General features: G+C 45.5%; 1 protein-coding gene across 1 annotated transcript in view; it reads left to right on the forward strand.

Moving 5' to 3' along the window:
- Positions 1-27,203, forward strand: part of gfra4a (GDNF family receptor alpha 4a) — a gene marked incomplete at its 5' end in the record, with an annotated part of 117,919 nt that overhangs the window by 51,041 nt on the left and 39,675 nt on the right. Inside the window, 2 exons of the mRNA XM_078230560.1 lie at positions 5,907-6,252; positions 26,924-27,033. Of these exons, the coding sequence (XP_078086686.1) occupies positions 5,907-6,252; positions 26,924-27,033 (456 nt within the window). The remainder of the gene's footprint in view (positions 1-5,906; positions 6,253-26,923; positions 27,034-27,203) is intronic.

Genomic DNA, 27,203 nt, shown 5'->3' on the forward strand with positions numbered 1-27,203 from the left:
GTTCTCTGGGAAAGTAACAAGCAATGTGGATAAAGGACAACCTGTGGATAAGGTACACTTAGATTCCCAGAAGGCATTTGACAAGGTGCCACATAAAAGGTCATTACAGAATATAAGAGCTCGTGGTATAGGGGTAACATATTTGCATAAATAGAGAATTGGTTAGCTAACAGGAAACAGAGTAGGCATAAATGGGTTATTTTTGGGTTGGCAAGATGTGACAAGTGGAGTGCCACAGGGATCAATGCTGGGGCCTCAGGTATTTACAATTTATATAAATGACTTGGATGATGGGATCAAAAGTATGGTTGCTAAATTTGCTGATAATAGAAAGATAGGAAGGAAGGTAAGTTGTGAAGAGAACATAAGGAGTCTGCAAAGGGATACAGATAGGTCAAGTGAATGGGCACAAAAAAGGCAGATGGAGTATAATGTGGGAAAATGCAAACTTGTCCACTTTGGCAGGAAGAAAAAAGCAGCAAATTGTTTTAACAGGGAAGGATTGCAGAACTCTGAGGTATACAGGGATCGAGGTGTTCTGGTATATGAATGTTTATTTTTATTTATTTTTTATTCATTCGTGGGACATGGGCATCACTGGCTAGCCGGCATTTATTGCCCATGCCTAGTTGCCCTTGGGGGGCTGTTGAGAGTCAACCACACTGAGTCACAGCAAGTTCGTACACAGGTATGGCAAATAATTCGGAAGGCAAGAGGATTGTTGTTGTTTATTGCAAGGTAAATGGACTGTAAAAGTTGGGATGTTTTGCCACAGTTGAACAGGGTATTCGTGAGATCACATCTGGAGTACAGAGAAAAGTACAGCACAGGAACAGGCCCTTCGGCCCTCCAAGCCTGTACTCATCATGATGCCCTAACTAAACTAAAAAAAAACCTTCTTCCCTTACTCGATCCATATCTCTCTATTCCCTCCCTATTCATGTACCCATCCAGATGCCTCTTAAATATTGCCAATGTGCCTGCTTCCACCACCTCCTCTGGTAGCGTGTTCCAGGAACCCACCACTCTCTGCGTGAAAAACCTCCCCCACACATCTCCCTTAAACTTTCCTCCTCTCACCTTGAACCTGTGTCCCTTTGTAGTTGACTCGTTCGTCCTTGGAAAAAGCCTCTGACCATGCACCCTGCCTATGTCTCTCAAAATTCCGTAAATCCATGTCAGGTCTCCCCTCAGCCTCCATCTTTCCAGTAAAAACAATCCTTATTTATTCAACCTCTCCTCATAGTCAATGCCCTCAAGACCAGGCAACATCCTGGTGAACCTTCTTTGCACTCTCTCCAAAGCTTCCACATCCTTCTGGTAGTGTGGTGACCAGAACCGCAATACTCCAAATGCGGCCTAACCAAGGTTTTATATAGCTGCAACATGATTTCACAACACCTGTACTCAATGCCACAGCTGATGAAGGCAAGCATGCCATATGCCTTCTTAATCACCTTGGCCACCTGTATTGCCACTTTTAGGGAACTGTGGACCTGCACGTCCAGATCCCTCTGTATGTTAATGTTCCTAAGGGTTCTGCCAGTTACAGTATAATTCACACCTAAATTTGATCCTCCAAAATGCATCACCTCGAATTTGTCCAGATTGTCCCATTGTCCCATTGGGAAGACGCAGTATGGGTTCATGAAGGGCAGGTCATGTTTGACTAATTTGGTGGAATTCTTTGAGAACATTACATGTGCAGTGGACAATGGGGAACCTGTGGATGTGGTGTATCTGGATTTTCAGAAAGCATTTGACAAGGTGCCACACCAAAGACTGCTACGTAAGATAAAGGTGCATGATGTTACGAGTAATGTATTAGCATGGATAGAGGATTGGTTAACTAACAGAAAGCAAAGAGTGGGGGTAAATGGGTGTTTTTCTGGTTGGCGATCAGTGACTAGTGGTGTGCCTCAGGGATCAGTGTCGGGACTGCAATTGTTTACGATTTACATAGATGATTTGGAGTTGGGGACAAGTGTAGTGTGTCAAAATTCGCAGATAACACTAAAATGAATGGCAGAGCAAAGTGTGCAGAGGACGCTGAAAGTCTGCAAAGGGATAAAGATAATCTAAGTGAGTGGGCAAGGGTGTGGCAGATGGAGTGCAATGTTGGTAAATGTGAGGTCATCCATTTTGGTAGGAACAACAGCAAAATGGACTATTATTTAAATGGTAAAAAATTGCAGCATGCTGCTGTGCAGAGGGACCTGGATGTCCTTGTGCAAGAATCAGAAGGAGTTGGTTTGCAGGTGCAGCAGGTAATTAAGAAGGCAAATGGAATTTTGTCCTTCATTGCTAAAGGAATGGAGTTTAAAAACAGTGAGATTATGTTGCAGCTGTATAAAGTGCTGGTGAGGCCACACCTGGCGTACTGGGTACAGTTTGGGTCTCCTTACTTGAGAAAGGATATACTGGCACTGGAAGGGGTGCAGAGGAGATTCACTAGGTTGATTCCAGAGTTGAGAGGGTTGGCTTATGAGGAGAGACTGAGTAGACTGGGGCTAAAGTCATTGGAATTCAGAAGAATGAGGGGAGATCTTATAGAAACATATAAGATTATGAAGGGAATAGATAAGATAGAAGCAGGGAAGTTGTTTCCACTGGCGGGTGAAACTAGAACTAGGGGGCAAAGCCTCAAAATAAGGGGGAGCAGATTTAGGACTGAGTTGAGGAGGAACTTCTTCACACAAAGGGTTGTGAATCTGTGCAATTCATTGCCCAGTGAAGCAGTTGAGGCTACCTCATTGAATGTTTTTAAGGCAAGGATAGATACATTTTTGAACAGTAAAGGGTTATGGTGAATGGCAGGTAAATGGAGCTGAGTCCACGAAAAGATCAGCCATGATCTTATTGAATGGCAGAGCAGGCTCGAGGGGCCAGATGGCCTGCTCCTGCTCTTAGTTCTTATGTTCTTATGTTCTAAACTCCATCTGCTATTTCTGTGCCCAAGTCTCCAATCTATCTATATCCTGTTGTATCCTCTGACGATCCCTGGCACTATCAGCGACTCTGTCTCTTTATTTAAGAAAGATGTGGAGATGCCGGCGTTGGACTGGGGTAAGCACAGTAAGAAGTCTCACAACACCAGGTTAAAGTCCAACAGGTTTATTTGGTAGCAAATACCAAAGCTTTCGGAGCACAGCTCCTTCGTCAGATGGAGTGCCCACTCCATCTGACGAAGGAGCAGTGCTCCAAAAGCTTATGGTATTTGCTACCAAATAAACCTGTTGGACTTTAACCTGGTGTTGTGAGACTTCTTACTGTATTTAAGAAAGGACATAATTGCATGAGAAGCAGTTCAGAGAAAGGTCACTTGGCTGATTCCTGGAATTATGGTGTTATCCTGTGAGTAAAGATTGGACATGTGGGGTTTGTATCCATTGGAGCTTGGAAGTGATCTTATTGAAATGGGATTTCAATGCTGAAAGGATGTTTTCCCTTGTGGGAGAATTGAGTGGATATAGTTTTAACATAAGGTGTCTTCCATTTAAGGCAGAAATGAAGAGGAATGCGTTTCTCCCAGAGGGCCATAAGTCCGAGGAACTCTTCTCATAGGAACATAGAAACTAGAAGCAGGAGGAGGCCATTCCGCCCTTCGAGCTCTGCTCCGCCATTCATTCTGATCACGACTGATCATCAAATTCAATATCCTGATCCTCCCCTTCCTCCCATATCCCTTTAACCCCAAGAGCTATATCTAATTTCTTCTTGAAATCAGGCAACGTTTTGTTCTCAGCTACTTTCTGCGGTAGTGAATTCCACACATTCACCACCCTCTGGGTGAAGAAATTATCCTCACCTCAGTTCCAAAAGGTTACCTCTTATCCTCAAACTATGTCCCCTAGTTCTGGACTCCCCCACCATCAGGAACATTCTTTCTGAATCTACCTTGTCTAACCCTGTTGGAATTTTATAAGTTTCTATGAGATCCCCTCTCACTCTTCTAAACTCCAGTGAATATAATCCTAACCGATTTAATCTCTCCTCATATGACAGACCTCCCTTCCCAGGAATCCATAGAATCCCTACAGTGCAGAAGGAGGCCATTCGGCGCTTCGAGCCTGCACCAACAGCAGTCCCTCCCAGGTCCTATCCCCGCTGTGAAGTTGTACGAACTAAGGAATAGCATGATGGGAAAATTGGTCAGCTATTTGGTACAATATAAGCGAGGCTGACTCCGCATAACTTAAGGCTGTATGAGTAAATGAAACAAGATAAGGTCAGGGATGACGGAGTCACCGACCTTCTTCTGTTACATCAAAGAACAAGATAAGGGCATGAATGATGAGACAAAGAGTTCCAGGAGGTCAGCAAGTTATGACACGATTAATGGTATTGCTTATGATTCTATTACTGATCGAATTCCTGAATAAGCTCTGGTCGTGCTAACTGATAATGATTATGTATAAATACTGAACTGTTTCTTTCTGTCAGTGCGGACTTGTGGAAGAATCAGCAGTTGTACCAACTGCTCTCTGACCTCAAGTTTCAGCCGTATACTGCATGCAGTCTTTTCGTAAATAAAGGCGAGTTATTTTGTCTGAACGAACTTTGTTGAGTTTTTCTATCACAGTCAAGAAGCAGGAAAGTTTCCACTTCAACACCGCAACCCCATGCATTTACTCTGCTAGTCCCCCTAACAGTATGGGGCTATTTAGCATGGCCAATCCACCTAACCTTATGGATCGGCACGGTGGCACTGTGGTTAGCACTGCTGCCTCACAGCTCCATGGACCTGATTTCGATTTGCGGCTTGGGTCATTGTCCGTGCGGAGTTTGCACGTTTTCCCCGTGTCTGCGGGGGTTTCCTCCAGGTGCTCCGGTTTCCTCCCACAGTCCAAAGATGTGTGGGTTAGGTGCATTGGCCATGCTAAATTGCCCATTCGTGTTCCAAGATGTATAGGTTAGAGGGATTAGCAGGGTACATATGTGGGGTTACGGTGATAAGACCGAGATAGGGTTGTTGTCGGTGCAGAGTCGATGGGCCGAATGGTCTCCTTCGGCACTGTAGAGTTTCTATGATTCTAACTCGCTCACCTTTGGAGTGTGGGAGGAAACCGGAGCACCCGGAGGATGCAGACAGGGGAAGAATGTGCAAACCCCAAACAGACAGTGACCTGAGGCCGGAATCGAACCCGGGTCCCTGGTGCCGTGATGCAGCAGTGCTAAGCACTGTGCCACCGTGCCACCCACAAAGAATGGTGAAAGCAGGGTGATTGAATATTGTCAATGCTGAATTAGGTAGATTCTTAATTGGTAAGGGACTCAAAGGATATCGGGGGTAGGAAGGAAATTGAGGCCACAACCAGATCAACCATGATGTAACTGAATGGTAGAGCTGGCAGGAGGGGCCGAATGGCCTACTCTTGTTCCTAATTCGTATGTTCATATATTTGTATATTACCCCAAGAAAGCTCCAGACTCTTCCCCTGGCCTCTTGACTTTGAAATAATCATTTAGCATTGGAATAATGAATGGAGAGACACTCCGCTTTTCATTTGTCTTGTCTGCAGGCATCTAAAATCCAGATCAGGGCTTCTTGATTCATTTCACCTTCTCTCCTACAACAGCTAACAAAAGAGAAAACAGAAATTAAACATTCGTTCATCTTAATGCTGGTTTGTGGAATCTTGCTGTGCACAACATGGCTGCCACGTCCTAACAAAAGTGAGGCCAGTTCGGAGCAAATCACAGGATTTTGGTGATTTTTTAACATTTGAATAGGTGCTGCGTTAGTTCAAGTCTTTTTTTGTCAAATAAATGTCATTATTGGCTGGGGTTTCTCTGTAAATGTACAGCTCCTTCTCTGCGGAGTGTGTCGTGATTGTAAACCATTGTCACCTCAATTTGCACAAGGTCTATAGGAAGGTTCAATGTTTGTCCAATTGGTTTCACAGGATCTGACATTGGCATCACACGGGCCAACCGCTGCCTGGACGCAGCCAAAGCCTGCAACGTGGACGAGTCGTGCCAGAAGCTGCGGACGGAGTACGTCTCCTCCTGCATCAAGCGCTCCAGCAAGGCCGAGACCTGCAACCACCCCAAGTGCCACAAAGCCCTCCGCAAGTTCTTCGACCGCGTGCCCGTCGAGTTCACGCATGAGCTGCTCTTCTGCCCCTGCGAGGACACGGCGTGCGCGGAGCGCAGGAGGCAAACCATCGTCCCGTCGTGTTCGTATTACGTTAAGGAGAAACAGAACTGCTTGACGTTGCTGGAGTCATGCAAAATGAATGTTGTTTGCAGGTAAAGATAACGCAGTGTGCAAACTGGCTGCCTCAGTGAGGTGACACATACCGGGGTACGGAGTGATTTGGTGAAATAGCCCAAACAGCTTGGCAGCCTATATTGCATCCATTTGGCATCAGTGGAAATAAGATGGTGTAGAAAGAGTGACTGCTTGCTTCCCCCGCTCCTCCCACGTCCCCCTGCTGATCTTTTGCCCAAGGAAACAGAGGTTGAACATTATTTATTAGTGTCACAAGTAGGCTTACATTAATTAGCACTGCAATGATCTGTTAAAATCCCCTCGTCGTCACACTCCGGCGCCTGTTCGGGTACACTGAGCGAAAATTTAGCATGGCCAATGCACCTAACCAGCACATCTTTGGACTGTGGGAGGAAACCGGAGCATCCGGAGGAAACCCACGCAAACGCGGGGAGAATGTGCAGATTCCGCACAGACAGTGACCCAAGCCGGAAATAGAACGCAGGTCCCTGGCGCTGTGAAGGCAGCAGTGCTAACCACTGTGCCACCATGCTGCCCCTGTCCCACCGTGCACAGAAGGGTTTAAGATCTCCTGTCTCTGCCAGCTGGTTAGGTTTCTACAAAGGTTACTAACAGTGTCAACACTGCTCCCAGGAGAAGCATAAAACTGTCCCGAACTTGAAATTCAGTCGACACCCTCACTAAAACAGACACGGATGGAGTGGTGTGGGAAATACGAACGTTCATGCCAGTGTGCTAAGGAATGTTCTATCAAAGCTTGTTGGAGGGAAATATTGAGTTTCAAAGTGCAAACAGTCTGTGCCAACGTGGCCCTCAGTGCTTGGTGCCGATTCTAGGAGCCAGTGTTGGCAATTCACTCGTTGGTAAACAAGTAGATTTAAACCCCGCAAAAACCATGACAGGACTGGCTATGGTAACCCGGGTATTGAGGGCGAAAGGATTCTGTGTCATCCCGAATTCACCTTAAAGACAGTTTGCCTCACGCCCTCAAACCTATTAACCAGCTGTGGATTTGGGCACTGCACTGGGAGGCAGGTTCCACTAGTTGCTCAGTGGAAGTGGTGATTGAAACTGATGATTCCCATACTTTTTTGAGAGGGAGTTGGACAGACATTTGGTGAGGAAATAATGGAGGATTCAGCTCATGAATTTTGGGGCTGGATTTAACACTCCCCACTGGCGGGTATGACGGTTGGAGACATATTAAATACAGAGGGTGGCGTGGTGTCAGGCCCACTTCAGGACTTCAACCCACCAACACCAAGATTAAACTGGCAGCAGGAGAGCTTCACATCAAGCAGCCAGTCCGCTGGATGTCCCTTTGCGGGCTGGTGGTGGGCAGAGAGGAGGTCCCTCCTGCCACTGGTGCCCATTCAGAGGGGCCCTATCGGTTGTTACCCTGTTCCCCCCCCCACCCCCAAAGGTTCCCCTCACTCCGTGGCCTCTTAAATCCTGGCCCCAATAGCCCTCGCCAACATCCCTTCCCGACACCCGTACAAAGTTCCGATCCATCACAGAATGGTCCCTCGAGCTCTGTGGGGAAAGTACCCGGCGGAGGCGGCTCGAGGGGCATAATAATACGCTCATGTGTTCAGTGATGATTTGGATGGTAATGTGGTTCATCGGAGCTGTCAGCCTTCCTGTCCCTGATTGGACTTCCTGTCTCTGAGAGGTGGAAATCCCACCTCCAGTCGGTTGTTTGGTGGTTGCGAAACAGCCATTTGCTTCCGGAGTGGGCTCTGCATCCCCCATTCTCCCCGGGCCTTTTAGCCAGAAGGTTGGGGGGCAGTGGGGTGCAGGCCTGTGGTGTCTTGTATACTTCAGCCCCTGCATTCTGTTGTTAACTCTGGTCTAGCCAGGTAAACCAAGACATTTTTTAGCTCTGTACTGTCAGTAGTATCATTTTTTGGAATAAGCAGTCTTCTTTTTCTCATGTTAATTCTTCTTGCCTTCCTTCATCTCCAGAAGACATTGATTTTGCTCAGCAGGTCTCCACAGGGGCAAGGAACCACATCACTACCCTGTGCTGCGAGTAACTTTTCTCTAAGACTTTAAACAATGGAATTTCTTTCCATTTTCTTTACTATACACTCAGGCATGGCCTCAACTCATTTAGACTTTTTGATTTGATTTGATTTATTATTGTTCCGTGTATTAGTATACAGTGAAAAGTATTGTTTCTTGCGCGCTCTACAGACAAAGCATACCGTTCATAGAGAAGGAAAGGAGAGAGTGCAGAATGTAGTGTTACAGTCATAGCTAGGGTATAGAGAAATATCTTTTTTGTTTTGTCCCTTTTCATCTTGTCAGTATCATGGTGAAGCCTTAGATCATAGAATCCTTACAGTGCAGAAGGAGGCCATTTGACCCATCGAGTCTGCACTGACCACAATCCCACCCAGGCCCTATTCCCATAACCCCACATATTTACCCTGCCAATCCCCCTGACACTAGGGTCAATTTAGCATGGCCAATCCACCTAACCCGCACATCTTTGGACTGTGGGAGAAAACCGGAGCACCCGAAGGAAACCCACGCAGACACAGAGAGAATGTGCAAACTCCACACAGACAGTGACCTGAGGCCGGAATTGAACCCAGGTCCCTGGCGCTGTGAGGCAGCAGTCCGCTGGGTCACTGCGCCACCGTGCCGCCCCTTGTTCCTTTACTTTCTCTATTCGCCTAAGCGAGTAGGAGAGAGTAAGGGGGAAAATGGTTAAAATAAAACATGTGCATCAATGAAGACGTTAGACTGCCTAATCCTGCAAAGTCCCTGGATATCCTTGTTACAACTGTTGAATTTCCTAACTGGACTGTGATCAGGTGCATGAATATTGGCTTATATTCCTCCCTCTTTCTAACCCAAGAAGCTAACTCATACTTGTAGCAGTCCCCACTGCTGCCCCATGTGTGAATCCTTGTCCGTGACATCCTCGATTATTCAAGGGTAGCCTAGGAATACTGTGGTAAGTAACTCACCTCCTGACTCCCCAAAGTCCACCCACCATCTACAAGGCACAAGTCAGGAGTGTGATGGAATACTCCCCACTTGCCTGGATAAGTGCAGCTCCAATAACACTCAAGAAGCTTCACACAATTCAGGACAAAGCAGCCACTTGATTGGCACCACATCCACTCCCTCCAGCACTGACGCTCAGTAGCAGCAGTGTGTGCTATCTACAAGATGCACTGCAGCAATTCACCAAAGATCCTTAGACAGCACCTTCCAAACCCACGACCACTTCCACCCAGAAGGACAAGGGCAGCAGATACATGGGAACACCACCACCTGCAAGTTCCTCTCCAAGCCACTCACCATCCTGACTTGGAAATGTATCGCCGTTCCTTCGCAGTCGCTGGGTCAAAATCCTGGAATTCCCGCCCTAACGGCATTGTGGGTCAACCCACAGCACATGGACTGCAGTGATTCAGGAAGGCAGCTCACCACCACCTTCTCAAGGGGAACTAGGGATGGGCAATAAATGCTGGCCAGCCAGCGACGCCCATGTCCCACGAATGAATAAAAGAAAGCCGAATCACAGCTTATGCCATGATTTTACTATTGGGCAGGGTGAGGAGGCAGGCCCCAAGTTTACTTCAATGTACCCCACGCCTTTGACATTACTCTGAATCAGAATCACATTATCCGTCTAGCCAACTGAGCTAATATTGGCCGTCCCGTGGATCATTAACTTGGAGAATAGGTTTTTAATATTCTTGCTTTAATCCGACAGCTCATTAGAATTGACTGGGGATGAATGCCCTCATCTGAAGTTAACACCATTGGTTCAATATTAAAGTGCCACCATATTCTTGAAGTACTAACACCTGCCTGACAACAACAAATTGTGTTTGTACAGCATCTTTATTGTAATGAAAAGTCCCGAGGTGGACAGGAGTGGGCAGCATGGTGGCACAGTGGTTAGCACTGCTGCCTCACAGCGCCAGGGTCCCAGGTTCAATTCTGGCTTCGGGTCACTGTCTGTTTGCACATTCTCCCTGTGTCTGTGTGGGTTTCCTCCGGGTGCTCCGGTTTCCTCCCACAGTCCAAATGTGTGCTGGTTAGGTTGATTGGCCATGCTAAGTTGACCCTAGTGTTAGGGGGATTAGAAGGGTAAATACTCGGGAATAGGGCTTGGGTGGGATGGTGGTCGATACAGACTCGATGGGCCGAATGGCCTCCTTCTGTACTATAGAGATTCTATGACTCTATGAATGTTAAAAAGCAAAATTTGACACTGACCCACTTCAGGAGATATTAGGGAAAATAGCCAAAAGCTTGGTCAAGGTGTGAGGCTTTAAGGAGCATCATAAAGGAGGAAAGAGATATGGAGAGGTGTGGGGAGGGAATTCCAGAGCTTAGGGCCTAGACAACTGAAGGCATGGCCCCCAATGGTGGAGTAATTGAAATCAAGGATGCACAAAAAGCTCGAGTTAGAGGAGGGCAGATATCGGTGAGTGTTGTAAGGCCAGAAGGCGTTCCAGAGATACAGAGGGCTGAGACCATGAAGGTATTTGAAAACACGGATGAGAATTTAAAAATTGACGCACTGCTTAACTGGGAGCCAATGTACGTGAGCGAGCACAGAGTTAAAAGTTAAAGTTAATTTATTAGTCAAGTAGGTTTACATTAACACTGCAATGAAGTTACTGTGAAAATCCCCTAGTCGCCACACTCCGACGCCTGTTCAGGTACAGTGGGGGAGAATTTAGCACGGCCAATGCACCTAACCTGCACGTCTTTCGGACTGTGGGAGGAAACCCGGGGCACCCGGAGGAAACCCACGCAGACACGGGGAGAATGTGCAGACTTCACACAGACGATGCCAAGCCGAGAATCGAACCCCGGTCCCTGGTGCTGTGAGGCAGCAGCGCTAATCACTGTGCTACCGTGCCGCCCCAAAAGGACTTGGTCCAAAAAACGACACAAGCAGCACAGCTTTCTGAAGAAGTCCTATTCGACTGCAAATGCTAATTATCTCCACAGATGTTGCCCGACCTGCTGAATATTTCTAACATTTTTTTAAATTATCTGTCTTTAGAGTTCGTGAGGGATAAATATTGGCCAGGGCATGGAGGCGGGGGCGGGGGGGAGTGGGGGGGGGTGGGAATGGCTCTCGGTGCAAGGGGCATGTTGCCTTGGGATCTTTTACATCCACCTGAGAGGTCAGATAGAGCCTCTGTTTGATGATTCATCTGAAAGACAGCACCTCTGACAGTGCAGAACTCCCTCAGCCGACATTTTGTAATGGAGTCCCTGGAAAGGAACTTGAGGCAACAATGTTCTGATTCAGAGACGAGAGTGTTACCAACCGAGCCGTGGCTCACAGCCGCAGCAGGTCAGTGAGTGAACCACTGGTATCTCCCATTGTTCATTCTTGTATGTAATGTTGATTATTCCTTATATCCTTTAGTATTCAAGATTGATAAAGCTTGTGGGCTGTGGGCAAAAGCAAATTACCACAGACGCTGGAATCGGAAACAAAAACAGAAAATGCTGGAAAATCTCAGCAGGCCTGACAGCGTCTGTGGAGAGAGAGAATAGAGATAACATTTTGAACATTGACTCGATTCTCTCTCCACAGAGGCTGTCAGACCTGCTGCGATTTTCCAGCATTTTCTGTTTTTGTTGCAGGCTGTGTGGATGTACATGTTCTTAGTGCCTGGGCATTGCCATCAGTCCCTTGAAACGAGGATGACATCTGTTTATAGAACATGGAATTGTCAAAGCACAGAAGGAGGCCATTTGGCCTATTGAGTCTGGGGCAGTTCTCTGCAAAAGCAATTTAGCTGGACCCACTCCACTACCATTTCCCTGAAGCCCTGCAATTCTTGTCTCCTCAGGCGCTCCACCAAGAGGAAGTGTTTATCTCCTTCTACTTTGCTAGACTCCCCCATGATTCACAACATCTCTGTCAAATCTCTTAAACATGTCTTCTCTGAGGAGAGTTACCTCAACTTCTCCAATCTACCTCTGCAATCGAAGTCCCTCACCCTGCAACCATTTGCATAAATCTTTCCTGCACCTTCATCCTTCCTGAAGTGTGGTGACCCTGAGGGTAGCACGGTGGCACAGTGGTTAGCGCTGCTGCCTCACAAAGCCAGGGACCCAGGTTCGATTCCCGGCCTTGTGGAATTTGCACGGTGTCCGCGTGGATTTCCTCCGGGTGCTCCGGTTTCCTCCCACAGTCCAGAGATGTGCGGGTTAGGTGGATTGGCCATGCTAAATTGTCCCTTAGTGTCAGGGGGATTAGCTAGGGTATATGCATGGGGCCTGGGTGGGATTGTGGTCGGTGCAGACTCGATGGGCCGAATGTCCTCCTTCTGCACTGTAGGGATTCTATGATTTTATGACCAGAATTGGACACAATACTCTAGTAGAGACCGACCCAGTGTTTTATAAAGGTTCATCATAAGTTATTTGCCTTTGTACTCAAGCCGTTATTTATAAAGTCCAGGCTTCTGTATGCCTTTTTAACCATTTTCTCAACCCGTCCTGCCACCGAGGGTTCTTTGTTCCTGCACCTCTGTAGAATTGTACCCTTTAGTTTATATTTCTTCCCCAGTTCTTCCGATCAAATTCCCATTTCTTTGCATTAAATTTCTGCTGCCACTTGTCTGCCCATTCCACCACCATCCTCTTCAGAATTTACAATACTTCAAAATTTCATGCCATCTGCAAGTTTTGTAAATGTGTCATGTACACTTAAGCCATTAATATATATTTCTAAAAGCAGTGGTCCCAACACTGACCCATGGTGGACCCCATTGTAATCCTTGTCCCAGTCCAACCAACAACCATTCATCAGAGTGATGAAGGGTCATCCCGACTCGAAACATTGACTCTATTCTCTCTCCACAGATGCTGTCAGACCGGCTGAGATTTTCCAGAATTTTCTGTGTTTATTTCAGGTTCCAGCATCCACAGTATTTTGCTTTTATCTCAGATAGCATGGGGTTGTTTTCCTTGGATCAGAGGAGGCTGAGGGGAGATTTGATTAGGATGTACAAACTTAGGAACATAAGAACTAGGAGCAGGAGTAAGGCCATCTGGCCCCTCGAGCCTGCTCCACCATTCAATAAGATCATGGCTGATCTTTTTGTGGACTCAGCTCCACTTACCCGCCCGCTCACCATAACTGTTAATTCCTTTACTGTTCAAAGATCTATCTATCTTTGCCTTTAAAACATTCAATGAGGTAGCCTCAACTGCTTCACTGGGCAGGGAATTCCACAGATACACAACCGTTGAGGTGAAGAAGTTCCTTCTCAACTCAGTCCTAAATCTGTTCCCTCTTATTTTGAGGCTATGCCCCCTCAGGCACTTGTGAGGAGCCTGGATAGAACCTGGATTCGGTGCAGGCTTGGAGGGCCTATTCCTGTGCTGTAATTTTCTTTGTTCTTTGTGGATGGGAAAGGCCCCATTTACTTTAGCAAAATGATCAGTGATGAGGAGCCATGGATTTACAATGATTGGTAGAAGAATCGTACAATCAGAGAATCCTTACAGTGCAGAAGGAGGCCATTCGGCCCACCAGCAACAATCCCACCCAGGCCCTATCCCCGTAACCCTACGTATTTACCCTGCTAATCCCCCTAACCTACACATCTTGGGACACTAAGGGGCAATTTAGCATGGCCAATCAACCTAACCCACACATCTTTGGAGAGATGATAAATTTTGTTTTTCTCCCAGAGGATGGTAGGGGTCTGGAACTCACTGCCTTTTTATTATTAATTCGTGGGACATTTATTGCCCATCCCTTGTTGCCCGAGGGCAGTTGAGAGTCAACTACATTGCCTGAAAGGGTGGAGGAGGTAGCAACCCTTATCTCATTTAAAAGGTGCATGGATGTGCATCTGTAGCACCAAAACCTCCAGAGCTACAGAACAAATGCTGGAAAGTGGGATTAGGCCATATGGTTTGTTTTTCTGGCCAGTGCAGACATGATGGGCCAAGTGGCCTCTTTCTGTGCTGTAAACTTTCTATGATTCAATGATTTTGTATTACTTGATATGAGGTAATGACAGGTATGTGAAGTCAACTCGCAGATCAGTTGTAATCATCTTGAGCATCTAACAGGACATGCTTGAGGAGTTAAATGGCTGATTCCTGATCCTATGCTCCTGATCTGCCTGGTGGGATTGGGTCCAGAAGAGCATAAGATATAGGAGCAGAATTAGGCCATTTGACCCATCAAGTCTGCTCTGCCATTCGATCATGGTTTATATGTTTCTCAATCCCATTCTCCTGCCTTTTCCCTGTAATCTTCGATCCCCTTATTAATCAGGAGGTTCTGTGGTCATGATAGATGGTTTGTTGCCTCCCAGGTGCCAGGGTCAGGGATGTCTCTGATCGCGTGCACAGCATTCTGAAGTGGGAGGGTGATCAGCCAGATGTCATGGTACACATCGGTACCAATGACGTAGGAAGGAAGAGTGAGGAGGTCCTGAGGAGTGAGTATAGAGAGCTTGGTAGGAAGTTAAAAAGCAGGACCCCAAGGGTAATAATCTCAGGATTGCTACCTGTGCCACGTGCCAGTGAGGGTAAGAGTAGGATGCTCAGGCGGATGAACACGTGGCTGAGGAACTGGTGTAGGGGGCAGGGTTTCAGATTTCTAGATCATTGGGACCTCTTCTGGGGCAGGTGGGACCTGTACAAGAGAGACGGGTTACACCTGAACTACAAGGGGACCAATATACTTGCAGGGAGGTTTGCTAGTGTTATTGGGGAGCGTTTAAACTAGATTTGCAGGGGGATGGGAACCAGAGTGCCAGAGCAGATAGTGGAGCGGGGGTGAAAATAAATGATGTTAATAGTTCATGCAAAATCACAAATAGAAGGGTTGTGTGTGGTGGTAATAATCTTCTGAGGTGTATCTATTTCAATGCCAGGAGTATTGTGGGGAAGGCAGACAAGCTGAGGGCGTGGATTGACACATGGAATTATGACATTATAGCCATTAGTGAAACTTGGCTACAGGAGGGGCAGGACTGGCAGCTCAATGTTCCAGGGTTCCGATGTTTCAGACGTGAAACAAGGTTCAGATGGCTCGATTGAGGGTTACAAGTTAGCAAGGAATGAGCTGAAAAAGGGGCTTAGGAGAGCTAGGAGGGGACATGAGAAGTCCTTGGCGGGTCGGATCAAGGAAAATCCCAAGGCTTTTTATTCTTATGTGAGGAATAAAAGAATGACCAGGGTGAGGTTAGGGCCGGTCAAGGACAGTAGTGGGAACTTGTGTATGGAGTCAGTAGAGATAGGCGAGGTGATGAATGAATACTTTTCTTCAGTGTTCACCAAGGAGAGGGGCCATGTTTTTGAGGAAGAGAAGGTGTTACAGGCTAATAGGCTGGAGGAAATAGATGTTCGGAGGGAGGATGTCCTGGCAGTTTTGAATAAACTGAAGGTCGATAAGTCCCCTGGGCCTGATGAAATGTATCCTAGGATTCTTTGGGAGGCAAGGGATGAGATTGCAGAGCCTTTGGCTTTGATCTTTGGGTCCTCGCTGTCCACGGGGATGGTGCCAGAAGACTGGAGAATGGCGAATGTTGTTCCTCTGTTTAAGAAAGGGAATAGAAATGACCCTGGTAATTCTAGACCGGTTAGTCTTACTTCGGTGGTTGGTAAATTGATGGAAAAGGTCCTTAGAGATGGGATTTACGACCATTTAGAAAGATGCGGATTAATCCGGGATAGTCAGCACGGATTCGTGAAGGGCAAGTCGTGCCTCACAAATTTGATAGAATTTTTTGAGGAGGTAACTAAGTGTGTTGATGAAGGTAGGGCAGTTGATGTCATATACATGGATTTTAGTAAGGTGTTTGATAAGGTCCCCCATGGTCGGCTTATGATGAAAGTGAGGAGGTGTGGGATAGAGGGAAAGTTGGCCGATTGGATAGGTAACTGGCTGTCTGATCGAAGACAGAGGGTGGTGGTCGATGGAAAATTTCCGGATTGGAGGCAGGTTGCTAGCGGAGTGCCGCAGGGATCAGCGCTTGGTCCTCTGTTCTTTGTGATTTTTATTAATGACTTAGAGGAGGGGGCTGAAGGGTGGATCAGTAAATTTGCTGATGACACCAAGATTGGTGGAGTAGTGGATGAGGTGGAGGGATGTTGTAGGCTGCAAAGAGACATAGATAGGATGCAAAGCTGGGCTGAAAAATGGCAAATGGAGTTTAACCCTGATAAATGTGAGGTGATTCATTTTGGTAGGACTAATTTAAATGTGGATTACAGGGTCAAAGGTAGGGTTCTGAAGACTGTGGAGGAACAGAGAGATCTTGGGGTTCATATCCACAGATCTCTAAAGGTTGCCACTCAAATGGATAGAGCTGTGAAGAAGGCCTATAGTGTGTTAGCTTTTATTAACAGGGGGTTGGAGTTTAAGAGCCGTGGGGTTATGCTGCAACTGTACAGGACCTTGGTGAGACCACATTTGGAATATTGTGTGCAGTTCTGGTCACCTCACTATAAGAAGGATGTGGAAGCACTGGAAAGAGTGCAGAGGAGATTTACCAGGATGCTGCCTGGTTTGGAGGGTAGGTCTTATGAGGAGAGGTTGAGGGAGCTAGGGCTGTTCTCTCTGGAGCGGAGGAGGCTTAATAGAGCTTTATAAAATGATGAAGGGGATAGATCGAGTGAACGTTCAAAGACTATTTCCTCGGGTGGATGGAGCTATTACAAGGGGGCATAACTATAGGGTTCGTGGTGGGAGATACAGGAAGGATATCAGAGGTAGGTTCTTTACGCAGAGAGTGGTTGGGGTGTGGAATGGACTGCCTGCAGTGATAGTGGAGTCAGACACTTTAGGAACATTTAAGCGGTTATTGGATAGGCACATGGAGCACACCAGGATGATAGGGAGTGGGATAGCTTGATCTTGGTTTCAGATAAAGCTCGGCACGACATCGTGGGCCAAAGGGCCTGTTCTGTGCTGTACTGTTCTATGTGATAGAGGCAGAGGAATGAAGGTGGGGGGGTGGCATTGCCAGTCAGGGAAAATGTTACAGCAGTGCTCAGATTAGAGGGCTTGTCTACCGAGGCCATATGGGTGGAGCTGAGAAACAGGAAAGGTAAGACCACATTAATGAGGGTGTATTATGACCACCCAATAGTCAGCGAGAATTGGAGGAGCAAATCTGCAGAGAGATAGCAGACAACTGCAGGAAACATAAAGTTGTGATGGTAGGGGATTTTAATTTTCCACATATAGATTGGGACTCCCATACTGTTAACGGTCTAGACGGGTTAGAGTTTGTAAAATGTGTTCAGGAAAAATTTCTAAATCAATATATAGAGGTACCAACTAGAGAAGATGCAATATTACATCTCCTATTCGGAAACGAGTTAGGACAAGTGATGGAAGTGTGTGTCGGGGAACACTTTGGTTCCAGTGATCATAACGCCATTAGTTTCAACTTGATCATGGATAAAGATAGATCTGGTCCTCGGGGTTGAGGTTCTAACCTGGAAAAAGACCAAATTTGAAGAAATGAGAAAGGATCTAAAAAGCGTGGATTGGGACAGGCTGTTCTCTGGCAAGGATGTGATTGGTAAGTGGGAGGCCTTCAAAGGAGAAATTTTGAGAGTGCAGAGTTTGAATGTTCCTGTCAGGATTAATGGCAAAGTGAATAAGAATAAGGAACCTTGGTTCTCGAGGGATATTGGAACGCTGATAAAGAGAGAGATGTATGACATGTATAGGCAACAGGGAGCAAATAAGATGCTTGAGGAGTATAAAAAGTGCAAGAAACTACTTAAGAAAGAAATCAGGAAGGCTAAAAGAAGACATGAGGTTGCTTTGGCAGACAAGGTGAAGGATAATCCTAAGAACTTCTACAGGTATATTAAGAGCAAAAGGATAGTAAGGGATAAAATTGGTCCTCTTGAAGATCAGAGTGGTTGGCTATGTATGGAACCAAAATAAACGGGGGAAATATTACATGGGTTTTTTGCATCCGTATTTACTAAGGAAACTGGCATGGAGTCTATGGAAATAAAGCAAACAAGTAGGGAGGTCATGGAACCTATACAGATTAAAGGGGAGGAGGTGCTTGCTATCTTGAGGAAATCAGAGTAGATAAATCCCCAGGACTGGACAGGGTATTCCCTCGGACCTTGAAGGAGACTAGTGTTGAAATTGCAGGGGCCCTGGCGGATATATTTAAAATGTCGGTATCCACGGGTGAGGTGCCGGATGATTGGAGGATAGCTCATGTTGTTCCGTTGTTTAAAAAGGCTCAAAAAATAATCCGGGGAATTATAGGCCGTTAAATTTGACGTCAGTAGTAGGTAAATTATTGGAAGGAGTACTAAGAGATAGGATCTACAAATATTTGGATAGACAGGGACTTATTAGGGAGAGTCAACGTGGCTTTGTGCGTGGTAGGTCATGTTTAACCAATCTATTAGAGTTTTTTGAGGAGGTTACCAGGAAAGTGGATGAAGGGAAGGCAGTGGATGTTGTCTACATGGACTTCAGTAAGGCCTTTGACAAGGTCCCGCATGGGAGGTTAGTTAGGAAGGTTCAGTCGCTAGGTATACATGGAGAGGTAGTAAATTAGATTAGATATTGGCTCAATGGAAGAAGCCAGAGAGTGGTAGTGGAGGATTGCTTCTCTGAGTGGAGGCCTGTGACTAGTGGTGTGCCACAGGGATAGGTGTTGGGTCCATTGTTGTTTGTCATCTATATCAATGATCTGGATGATAATGTGGTAAATTGGATCAGCAAATTTGCTGATGATACAAAGATTGGAGGTGTAGTGGACAGTGAGGAAGGTTTTCAAAGCTTGCAGAGGGATTTGGACCAGCTAGAAAAATGGGCTGAAAAATGGCAGATGGAGTTTAATGCAGACAAGTGTGAGGTATTGCACTTTGGAAGGACAAACGAAGGTAGAACATACAAGGTAAATGGTAGGACACTGAAGAGTGCAGTAGAACAGAGGGATCTGGGAATACAGATACATAATTCCCTAAAAGTGGCGTCACAGGTAGATAGGGTCGTAAAGAGTGCTTTTCGTACATTGGCCTTTATAAATCAAAGTATTGAGTATAAGAGTTGGAATGTTATGGTGAGGTTGTATAAGACATTGGTGAGGTGAATTTAGAGTATTGTGTGCAGTTTTGGTCACCTAATTACAGGAAGGATATTAATAAGGTTGAAAGAGTGCAGGGAAGGTTTACAAGGATGTTGCCAGGACTTGAGAAACTGAGTGACAGAGAAAGGTTGAATAGGTTAGGACTTTATTTCCTGGAGCGTAGAAGAATGAGGGGAGATTTGATAGAGGTGTATAAAATTATGATGGGTATAGATAGAGTGAATGCAAGCAGGCTTTTTCCACTGAGGCTCGGGGATAAAAAAACTAGAGGACATGGATTAAGGGTGAAGGGGGAAAAGTTTAAAGGGAATATTAGGGGGGGCTTCTTCACTCAGAGAGTGGTGGGAGTGTGGAATGAGCTGCCAGATGAAGTGGTGAATGCGGGGTCACTTTTAACATTTAAGAAAAACTTGGACAGATACATGGATGAGAGGGGTGTGGAGGGATATGGTCCAGGTGCAGGTCAGTGGGACTAGGCAGAAAAATGGTTCAGCACAGCCAAGAAGGGCCAAAAGGCCTGTTTCTGTGCTGTAATGTTCTATGGTTCTAATCAAGAACTTGTCTATCTCTGTCTTAAATACACTCAATGGCCCGGCCTCCTCAGCCTTCTGTGGCAATGAATTCCACAGATTCACCATACTTTGGTTGAAGAATATTAAGGAGCAGCACTGTAGTTGTCCTCTCATTGCCAGGGACCTCGGTGCAATTCCTGGCTTGGGTCATTGTCTGTGCGGAGTCTCCCCGTGTCTGCGTGGGTTTCCTCCAGGTGCTCCAGCTGCCTCCCACAGTCTGAAAGACGTGCTGGTTAGGTGCATTGGCCATGCTAAATTCTCCCTCAGTGTACCCGAACAGGTGCCAGTGTGTGGTAACTAGGGAATTTTCACAGTAACTTCATTGCAGTATTAATGTAAGCCTATTATGACACTAATAAGTAAATTTAAAGAAATTCCTGCTCATCTCAGTTCTAAAGGGTCGTCCCTTTACTCTGAGACTGTGTCTTCGGATCCTAATTTGCAACGCAACATGTATTCGTATACAGTGAAAAGTATTGTTTCTTACATGCAAAGAGAAGGAAAGGAGAGAGTGCAGAACATAGTGTTCTCGTCATAGCTAGCGTGTGGAGAAAGATCAACTCCTTACGAGGGTAGGTCCATTCAAAAGTCTGATGGCAGCAGGGAAGAAGCTGTTCTTGAGTTGGTTGGTACGTGACCTCAGACTTTTGTATCTTTTTCCCGACGGAAGAAGATGGAAGAGAGTATGTCCGAGGTGTGTGGGGTCCTTAATTATGCTGGTTGTTTTTCCAAGGAAGTAGGAAGTATATAGTGTCAATGGATGGGAGGCTGGTTTGTGTGATGGACTGGGCTACATTCAGAACATTTTGTAGTTTCTTGTGGTCTTGGGCAGAGCAGGAGCCACACCAACCAGATACAACCAGAAAGAATGTTTTCTATGGTGCATCTGTAGAAGTTGGTGAGAGTCGTAGCTGGCATGCCAAATTTCCTTAATCGCCTCAGAAAGTAGAGGCATTGGTGGGCTTTCTTAACTATAGTGTCGGCATGGGGAGACCAGGATAGGTTGTTGGTGATCTGGACACCTAAAAACTTGAAGCTCTCAACCATTTCTACTTCGTCCTAAATGGACGGCAGTCCCCGTCCATGAACTGATTGGGTTAAAATTACACAGCCCCGCCACCCCCCCATCCTGGAAGCAGAGAACACGAAGGAAATGCGGAATGAGTGAACCTTTATCTCCTTATTTATTTCGTGTGGATGTTATTACTGCTGCGCTACTGAAACTATTTAAGCTCGCTCTTCTTATCTTACTTCTGACAGTCCAGAGGGACTGACAGAAAACATATCTCCAGATGTTTTTCATAGAACTGAGTATTCCAGATTTCCAATGTAATAGATCTTTCTCATTGAAATTGGAGGGGTTTTTTTTTCCTTTGAACAGTTATTGTGGTCCATAGGTAGTTAGATTTTTCAAGGACTGCTTTTCGCTTGATTTTATAAACCCCTGTGATCTGACCTAAATATGATTTATTATTCATCTCCAATAAAGGCTGAGCAGGAATATTATTTTGTGTGCTTTCCAGATAGTGGGAGTCCCAAGTGAGGGGAGCTTGGAGGGGTCAGAGGGTCCCTCGGTGGAATAAAAGCAGGAATGCATCACCGTGAAGAGACACTACACTTGAAGCCTGCATTCATAGCAGCTCCTTTATCACCATTTTATCAAACGGCTGAAAACAAATTACAAGAGAAAACACTCAAAGTCCAGCAAAGGGGGAAAGAAACAACTTATTAACCTATTCTCTGGAGTGAAATATAAGTTTACCTTCAGTGATGGGCCGGAATTTACTGTCAAAATAAGAGCAAGGCTCACATTTATTTATGTGCAAATCACGCAGCAACATCAAGTGAGGACAGATGCATGTTTAACTGTGAAAACTTGGGAGCTGATGTTCAACATCTGCGGCCCTGCTTTTAGCTTTTTGGAAATGGCACCCTGCTGGTGTGCCTCACCATTCAAATGCGTCAAACAGCAAGAAGTTTCTCTGCTGGCATGGCAGACATCAACATGCGCCTAGTTTGGGGGCGTTTAAGAGATCCGTAGATAGGTTCATGGACGAAAAGAAATTGGTTTAGGTTGGAGGGTCACAGTTTTTTTTTTTAACTGGTCGGTGCAACATCGTGGGCCGAAGGGCCTGTTCTGCGCTGTAATGTTCTATGTTAACATTTGCCATATAAAGTTAAGACTTATTCCAGTCTAAGGACACTTCTCCATGTTACGAATGATACAGCACAGAAAAGGCCATTCAGCCCACTGTCCCTGTGCCAGTTTTTGGCAGAGCTATCCAATTTTCTTTTTCATTCATTCGTGGAACACGGGCATCACTGGCTGGGCCAGTTATCTGTTGCCCATCCCTAGTTACCCGAGGGCAGTTGAGAGTCAACCACATTGCTGTGGTTCTAGAGTCGCGTGTAGGCCAGACCAGGTAAGGATGGCAGATTTCCTTCCCTAAAAGGACAATCGTGAACCGGATGGGTTTTTTCTGACAATCAACAATGGTTTCATGGTCATCAGTAGATTGTTAATTCCAGATTTTTTTTTATTGAATTCAAATTCCACCATCTGCCATGGCGGGATTCAAACCCGGGTCGAAAATTAGCGTGTCGGGATGGGAGAATCGCCCCCTATATCTCCTTATGGGACTCGGTGTCACATAATGTTCCTTCTGATGTTTTGCTACATTCTAGCTGCTATATAAACTATATGCTGCTTTTGTTATTGCAGTGTCAGTGCAGATTCGATGGGCCGAAGGGCCTCTTCAGCACTGTATGATTCTATGATTCTAGTTGTAGAGTATTCCTCCAACTTTAATTGTTTTACAAAAAGATTTTGTCTTTTTTTTCTGTTTCTTAATCCAATGTTTCTGTCCCCTATTTGACATTGAATTCACTATTCTGAGTTGCACGCCTTGCTACAGGTTGTACAGTGCAAATCTCAATCCTTCAGTCTGATTGGTTACGGAGAGACAAAGTTGCCCTGTTCTTTGTGCCGTTTCAATCTCCCATAAGACATAGGAGCAGAATTAGGCCACTCGGCCCATCAGGTCTGCTCTGTCATTCAATCATGGCTGACATTTTTCTCATCCCCATTCTTCTGCCTTTACCCCTGATCCCCTTATTAGTCAAGAACCTATCTATCTCTGTCTTAAAGACACTCAATGACCTGGCCTCCACAGCCTTCTGTGGCAAAGAGTTCCACAGATTCACCACTCTCTGGCTGAGGAAATTCTTCCTCATTTCTGTTTTAAAGGATTGTCCCTTTAGCCTGAGGTTGTGCCCTCTGGTTCTAGTTTTTCTACTAGTAGAAACATCCTCTCCACGTCCACTCTATCCAGGCCTCGCAGTATCCTGTAAGTTTCAATAAGATCCCCCCTCAACTTTCTAACCTCCAACAAGTACAGACCCAGAATCCTCAAACGTTCCTCATACGACAAGCTCTTCATTCCAGGGATCATTCTTGAGAACCTCCTCTGGACCCTTTCCAAGGCCAGCACATCCTTCCTTAGATACGGGCCCCAAAACTGCTCACAATACTCCAAATGGGGGATGACCAACGCATCCACAGCAAGTTGCCATACTAAAGCTCATGGAAATTAAATAGAAAAGGAACATTTGTCCATAATAGTAAATTCTGGCATTTTTTTTTATCTACCTAGTTTCAGCTGTGGCTCAGCTGGTGGCACTCACACCTCTCGAGCAAAAGATATGCAACATCCACAGTGGCATGCTGGCACAGTGGTTAGCACTACTGTCTCACAGTGCCAGGGACCAGGGTTCAATTTCGGCCTCAGGTAACTGTCTGTGTGGAGTGTGTGCATTCTCCCCATTTCTGCGTGGGTTTCTGCTGGTGCAGAAAGAGGCCATTCAGCCATTGAGTCTGCACCGACCCCAATCCCATCCAGGCCCTTTCTCCATAACTCCATGCATTTACCCTGGCTAGTCCCCCTGACACTAAGGGGCAATTTAGCATGGCCAATCCACCTAACCCACACATCTTTGGACTGTGGGAGGAAACCGGAGGAAACCCACGCAGACATGGGGTGAATGTGCAAACCCCACACAGACAGTGACCCAAGTCGGGAATCGAACCCAGGTCCTTGGCGCTGTGAGGCAGCAGTGCTAACCACTTTGCCACCATGCCGCTCATCCTCCCTGTATCGTTCCAATCATTCTCAAGGAATTTCTGGAGGTTTTTAGTATCTTCATAACCAGCCAAAGAATGGTGCGAATATGCATTCAAGGCACTTGGCCTCACTTTCGTCTGTGTGTGGGTTATCCCGTTGGGCTGGCATTGTGGTTTGCACCAGGAAATGTGAGACCTATGCTTGCTGAGCATCCAGATGAGAACTGTCCAATGGACTTTCATGTCATTGCTTTGTGAGCACCATCAGGGTCGAGTGAGAACGGTCCCTCAGATGACAAAACTCTCCGTTATATCTCATTTCTTCTTGAAATCACACAATGTATTGGCCTCAACTATTTTCTGTGGGAGTGAATTCCAAAGATTCACCACTCTCTGGGTGAAGAACTTTCTCCACACTTCAGTCCTTATCCTCAAACTATGACCCCTAGTTTTGGATTCCCCCACCATTGGGAACATTCTTTCTGAATCTACCCTGTCTAATCCTGTTAAAATTGTGCAAGTTTCTATGAGATCCCCTCTCACTCTCCTAAACTACAGTGAATATAATCCTAACCCACTTAGTCTCTCCTCATATGACAGACCTGCGGCAGGAATCAGCCTGGTAAACCTTCGCTGTACTCCCTCTATAGCAAGGACATCCTTCCTCAGATAAAGACACTAAAACTGCGCACAATACTCTAAGCGCCCTATACAATTGCAGTAAAGCATCCCTATTCCTATACTCAAATCCTCTTGCTATGAAGGCCAACATACAATTTGCCTTCTTTACTGCACGTTGTACCTGTGCGCTTACTTTCAGCAACTGATGCACGAGGTCACCAAGGTCTTGCAGAGTATCCATGTCTCTCAACTACACCCATTCGAATGTAATCTGCCTTCCTATTATTGCTACCGAAGTGGATAACCTCACATTTATCCACATTATGCTGCATCTGCTATGCATTTGCCCACTCAGCCAGTCCAAATCACTCTGAAGCATCTCTGCATCCTCCTCACAGCTCACCCTCCCACCAAACTTTGCATCATCTGCACACTTGGAGATAATATATTTAGTTCCCTCTTCTAAATCATTAATATATAATGTGAATAGTTGGGGTCCTGGCACAGATCCGTGCAGAACCCCACTAGTCACTGACTGCCAATCAGAAAAAGATCTATTTATGCCAACTCTTTGCCTCCTATCTGCTAACCAGCTTTCTATCCATCTCAAGACATCACCTGCAATCCCACGTGTTTTAACTTTACATCATGGTCTGCTATGTGAGACCTGGTCAAAAGCCATCAGGACTTTGCTACGGTGTGGACATGTTTATCAAAATTTATCTAGTTTAAATCTTACTTTAAAACTTGCAAGTCTAAATAAACCACATCCACCAGTTCTCCTTGGTCAACTCTAGTTACTAGTTACATCCTCAAAGAATTCCAAAAGATTCTTCAAGTATGAGTTCCGTTTTGTAAATCCATTTTGACTTTGTCTGGATTATACGACTGCTTTCCAAATGCTGAGTTATGAAATGCTTGATAATGGACTCTAGCAACTTCCCCAGTAACGATGTGAGGTTCATTGGTCTATAATTCCCTGTTTTCGCTCTACCTCCCTTTTTGAATTGGGGCCTTACATTAGCTACCCTCCAGTAGGAACTAGTCCAGAGTCCAAAGAGTTTTATAGAATGACCACCAATGGATCTACTATTTCCAGGGCCACTTCCTTAAATACTCTGGGATGCAGATTACCAGAACCTGGAGATTTATCCACCTCAATCCCATCAATTTCCCCAAAACCATTTCTCTACTAATGCTGATTTCCTTCAGCTCCTCATTAAAACTTGTTTCTCTCAGAACTTCTGGTACATTATTCATGTCTTCCTTTGTGAGGACTGAAGCAAAGTACAAATTTAGTTCCTCAGCCATTTCATTGTTACATTTGTTTTTGTCAATCTTTTTCTCTTTACATACGTATAGAAATTTTTAGTCAGTTTTTATGTTGAAGAGGGGGAGTGAAATAACCCATTGAGGTGACATCCAGTGACTCCTGCTGGAAAGTGAACATGCATACTGGCTTACTTTCATACTCTATTTTCCCCTTCTTAATTAATCCCTTGGTCTCCTCTGCTGAATTTTAAACTGCTTCCAATCCTCAGGTCTATTGCTTTTTCTTACCAATTTATATACTTCTTATTTGAATCTAATACTATCACTTGAGCATCTTGTGAATGGGATGCTGAGGGATTGCACTCAGTGGTGGAGATGGAGTTGATGCAAGAAGGCTGGCTTCCAATCTCCCATGGCAGTTCCTTGTTGCCTGATTAAGGTAGAGAGGAATTAGGATTGAAATTTAGTCTGATTTTACCATTACCTTCAGATTATCTTGATGGCTAGTACTGCCAGTAGAATTATTAACCTGTTTCTTTATGTTTTACTTAACAGTAAGCGCAGGAAGTCAATTAATTTGTGGCAGTTTGCAGAAAACCTATGAATTCAGAGCTTCCTATCCTCCAACTACTAACTTTTATACAAGTCGATCTGACTTGTCTTTCTTGTACATTTAGTAATGTCTCACAAGGGGTTTCAACCTTTTTGAAACCCAATTCTGCAATAATACACTTACTAGGTTGAAAGTTGTCAACCTTGGCCTATTCCACAGGTCTACACTGTACTCTGAGAATACAAATCAGGCTGTACCAAGTGTTTGAGTCACTCTTAGTGAAGTAAAAGAGAAGTATTTGTGATGGAAACGTCCTAACTGTTGTCCTGATGTTGTGACAGATTGCATCCACTAACATGTCGAAGGAGAAGGGTTCATTGTTTTACGCTTTCTTGGTTCGAAAGTCACGCGACCCCAATTTTTATTTCTCCCTTTCTTTCTCTTCCCCGACAGATCAAGGTTAGCAGAATTCCAAACGAGCTGTCAGCCTTCCACACAGTCTGTGAGTGGTTGTCTCAGGGAGAACTACGCTGCATGTCTGCTCTCATACACTGGGATCATAGGTAAGATCCAGGGGCCTTGCCTCTTAGCTGCCCTGTTACTTCAATTTTGCACTGAATTCTATGCTGGTTAACCTTCCCCATTCAAAATCTCACTGCCATCCCCAGTGTTTGCGCACATCATATGTTAGGGACAGAGTAACACTCTACCCACTCCCAATCATGTAAGGAGA

The sequence above is a fragment of the Mustelus asterias genome, chromosome 1 (assembly GCF_964213995.1).
Source record: "Mustelus asterias chromosome 1, sMusAst1.hap1.1, whole genome shotgun sequence".
In the NCBI taxonomy this organism is placed as follows: Eukaryota; Metazoa; Chordata; class Chondrichthyes; order Carcharhiniformes; family Triakidae; genus Mustelus; species Mustelus asterias.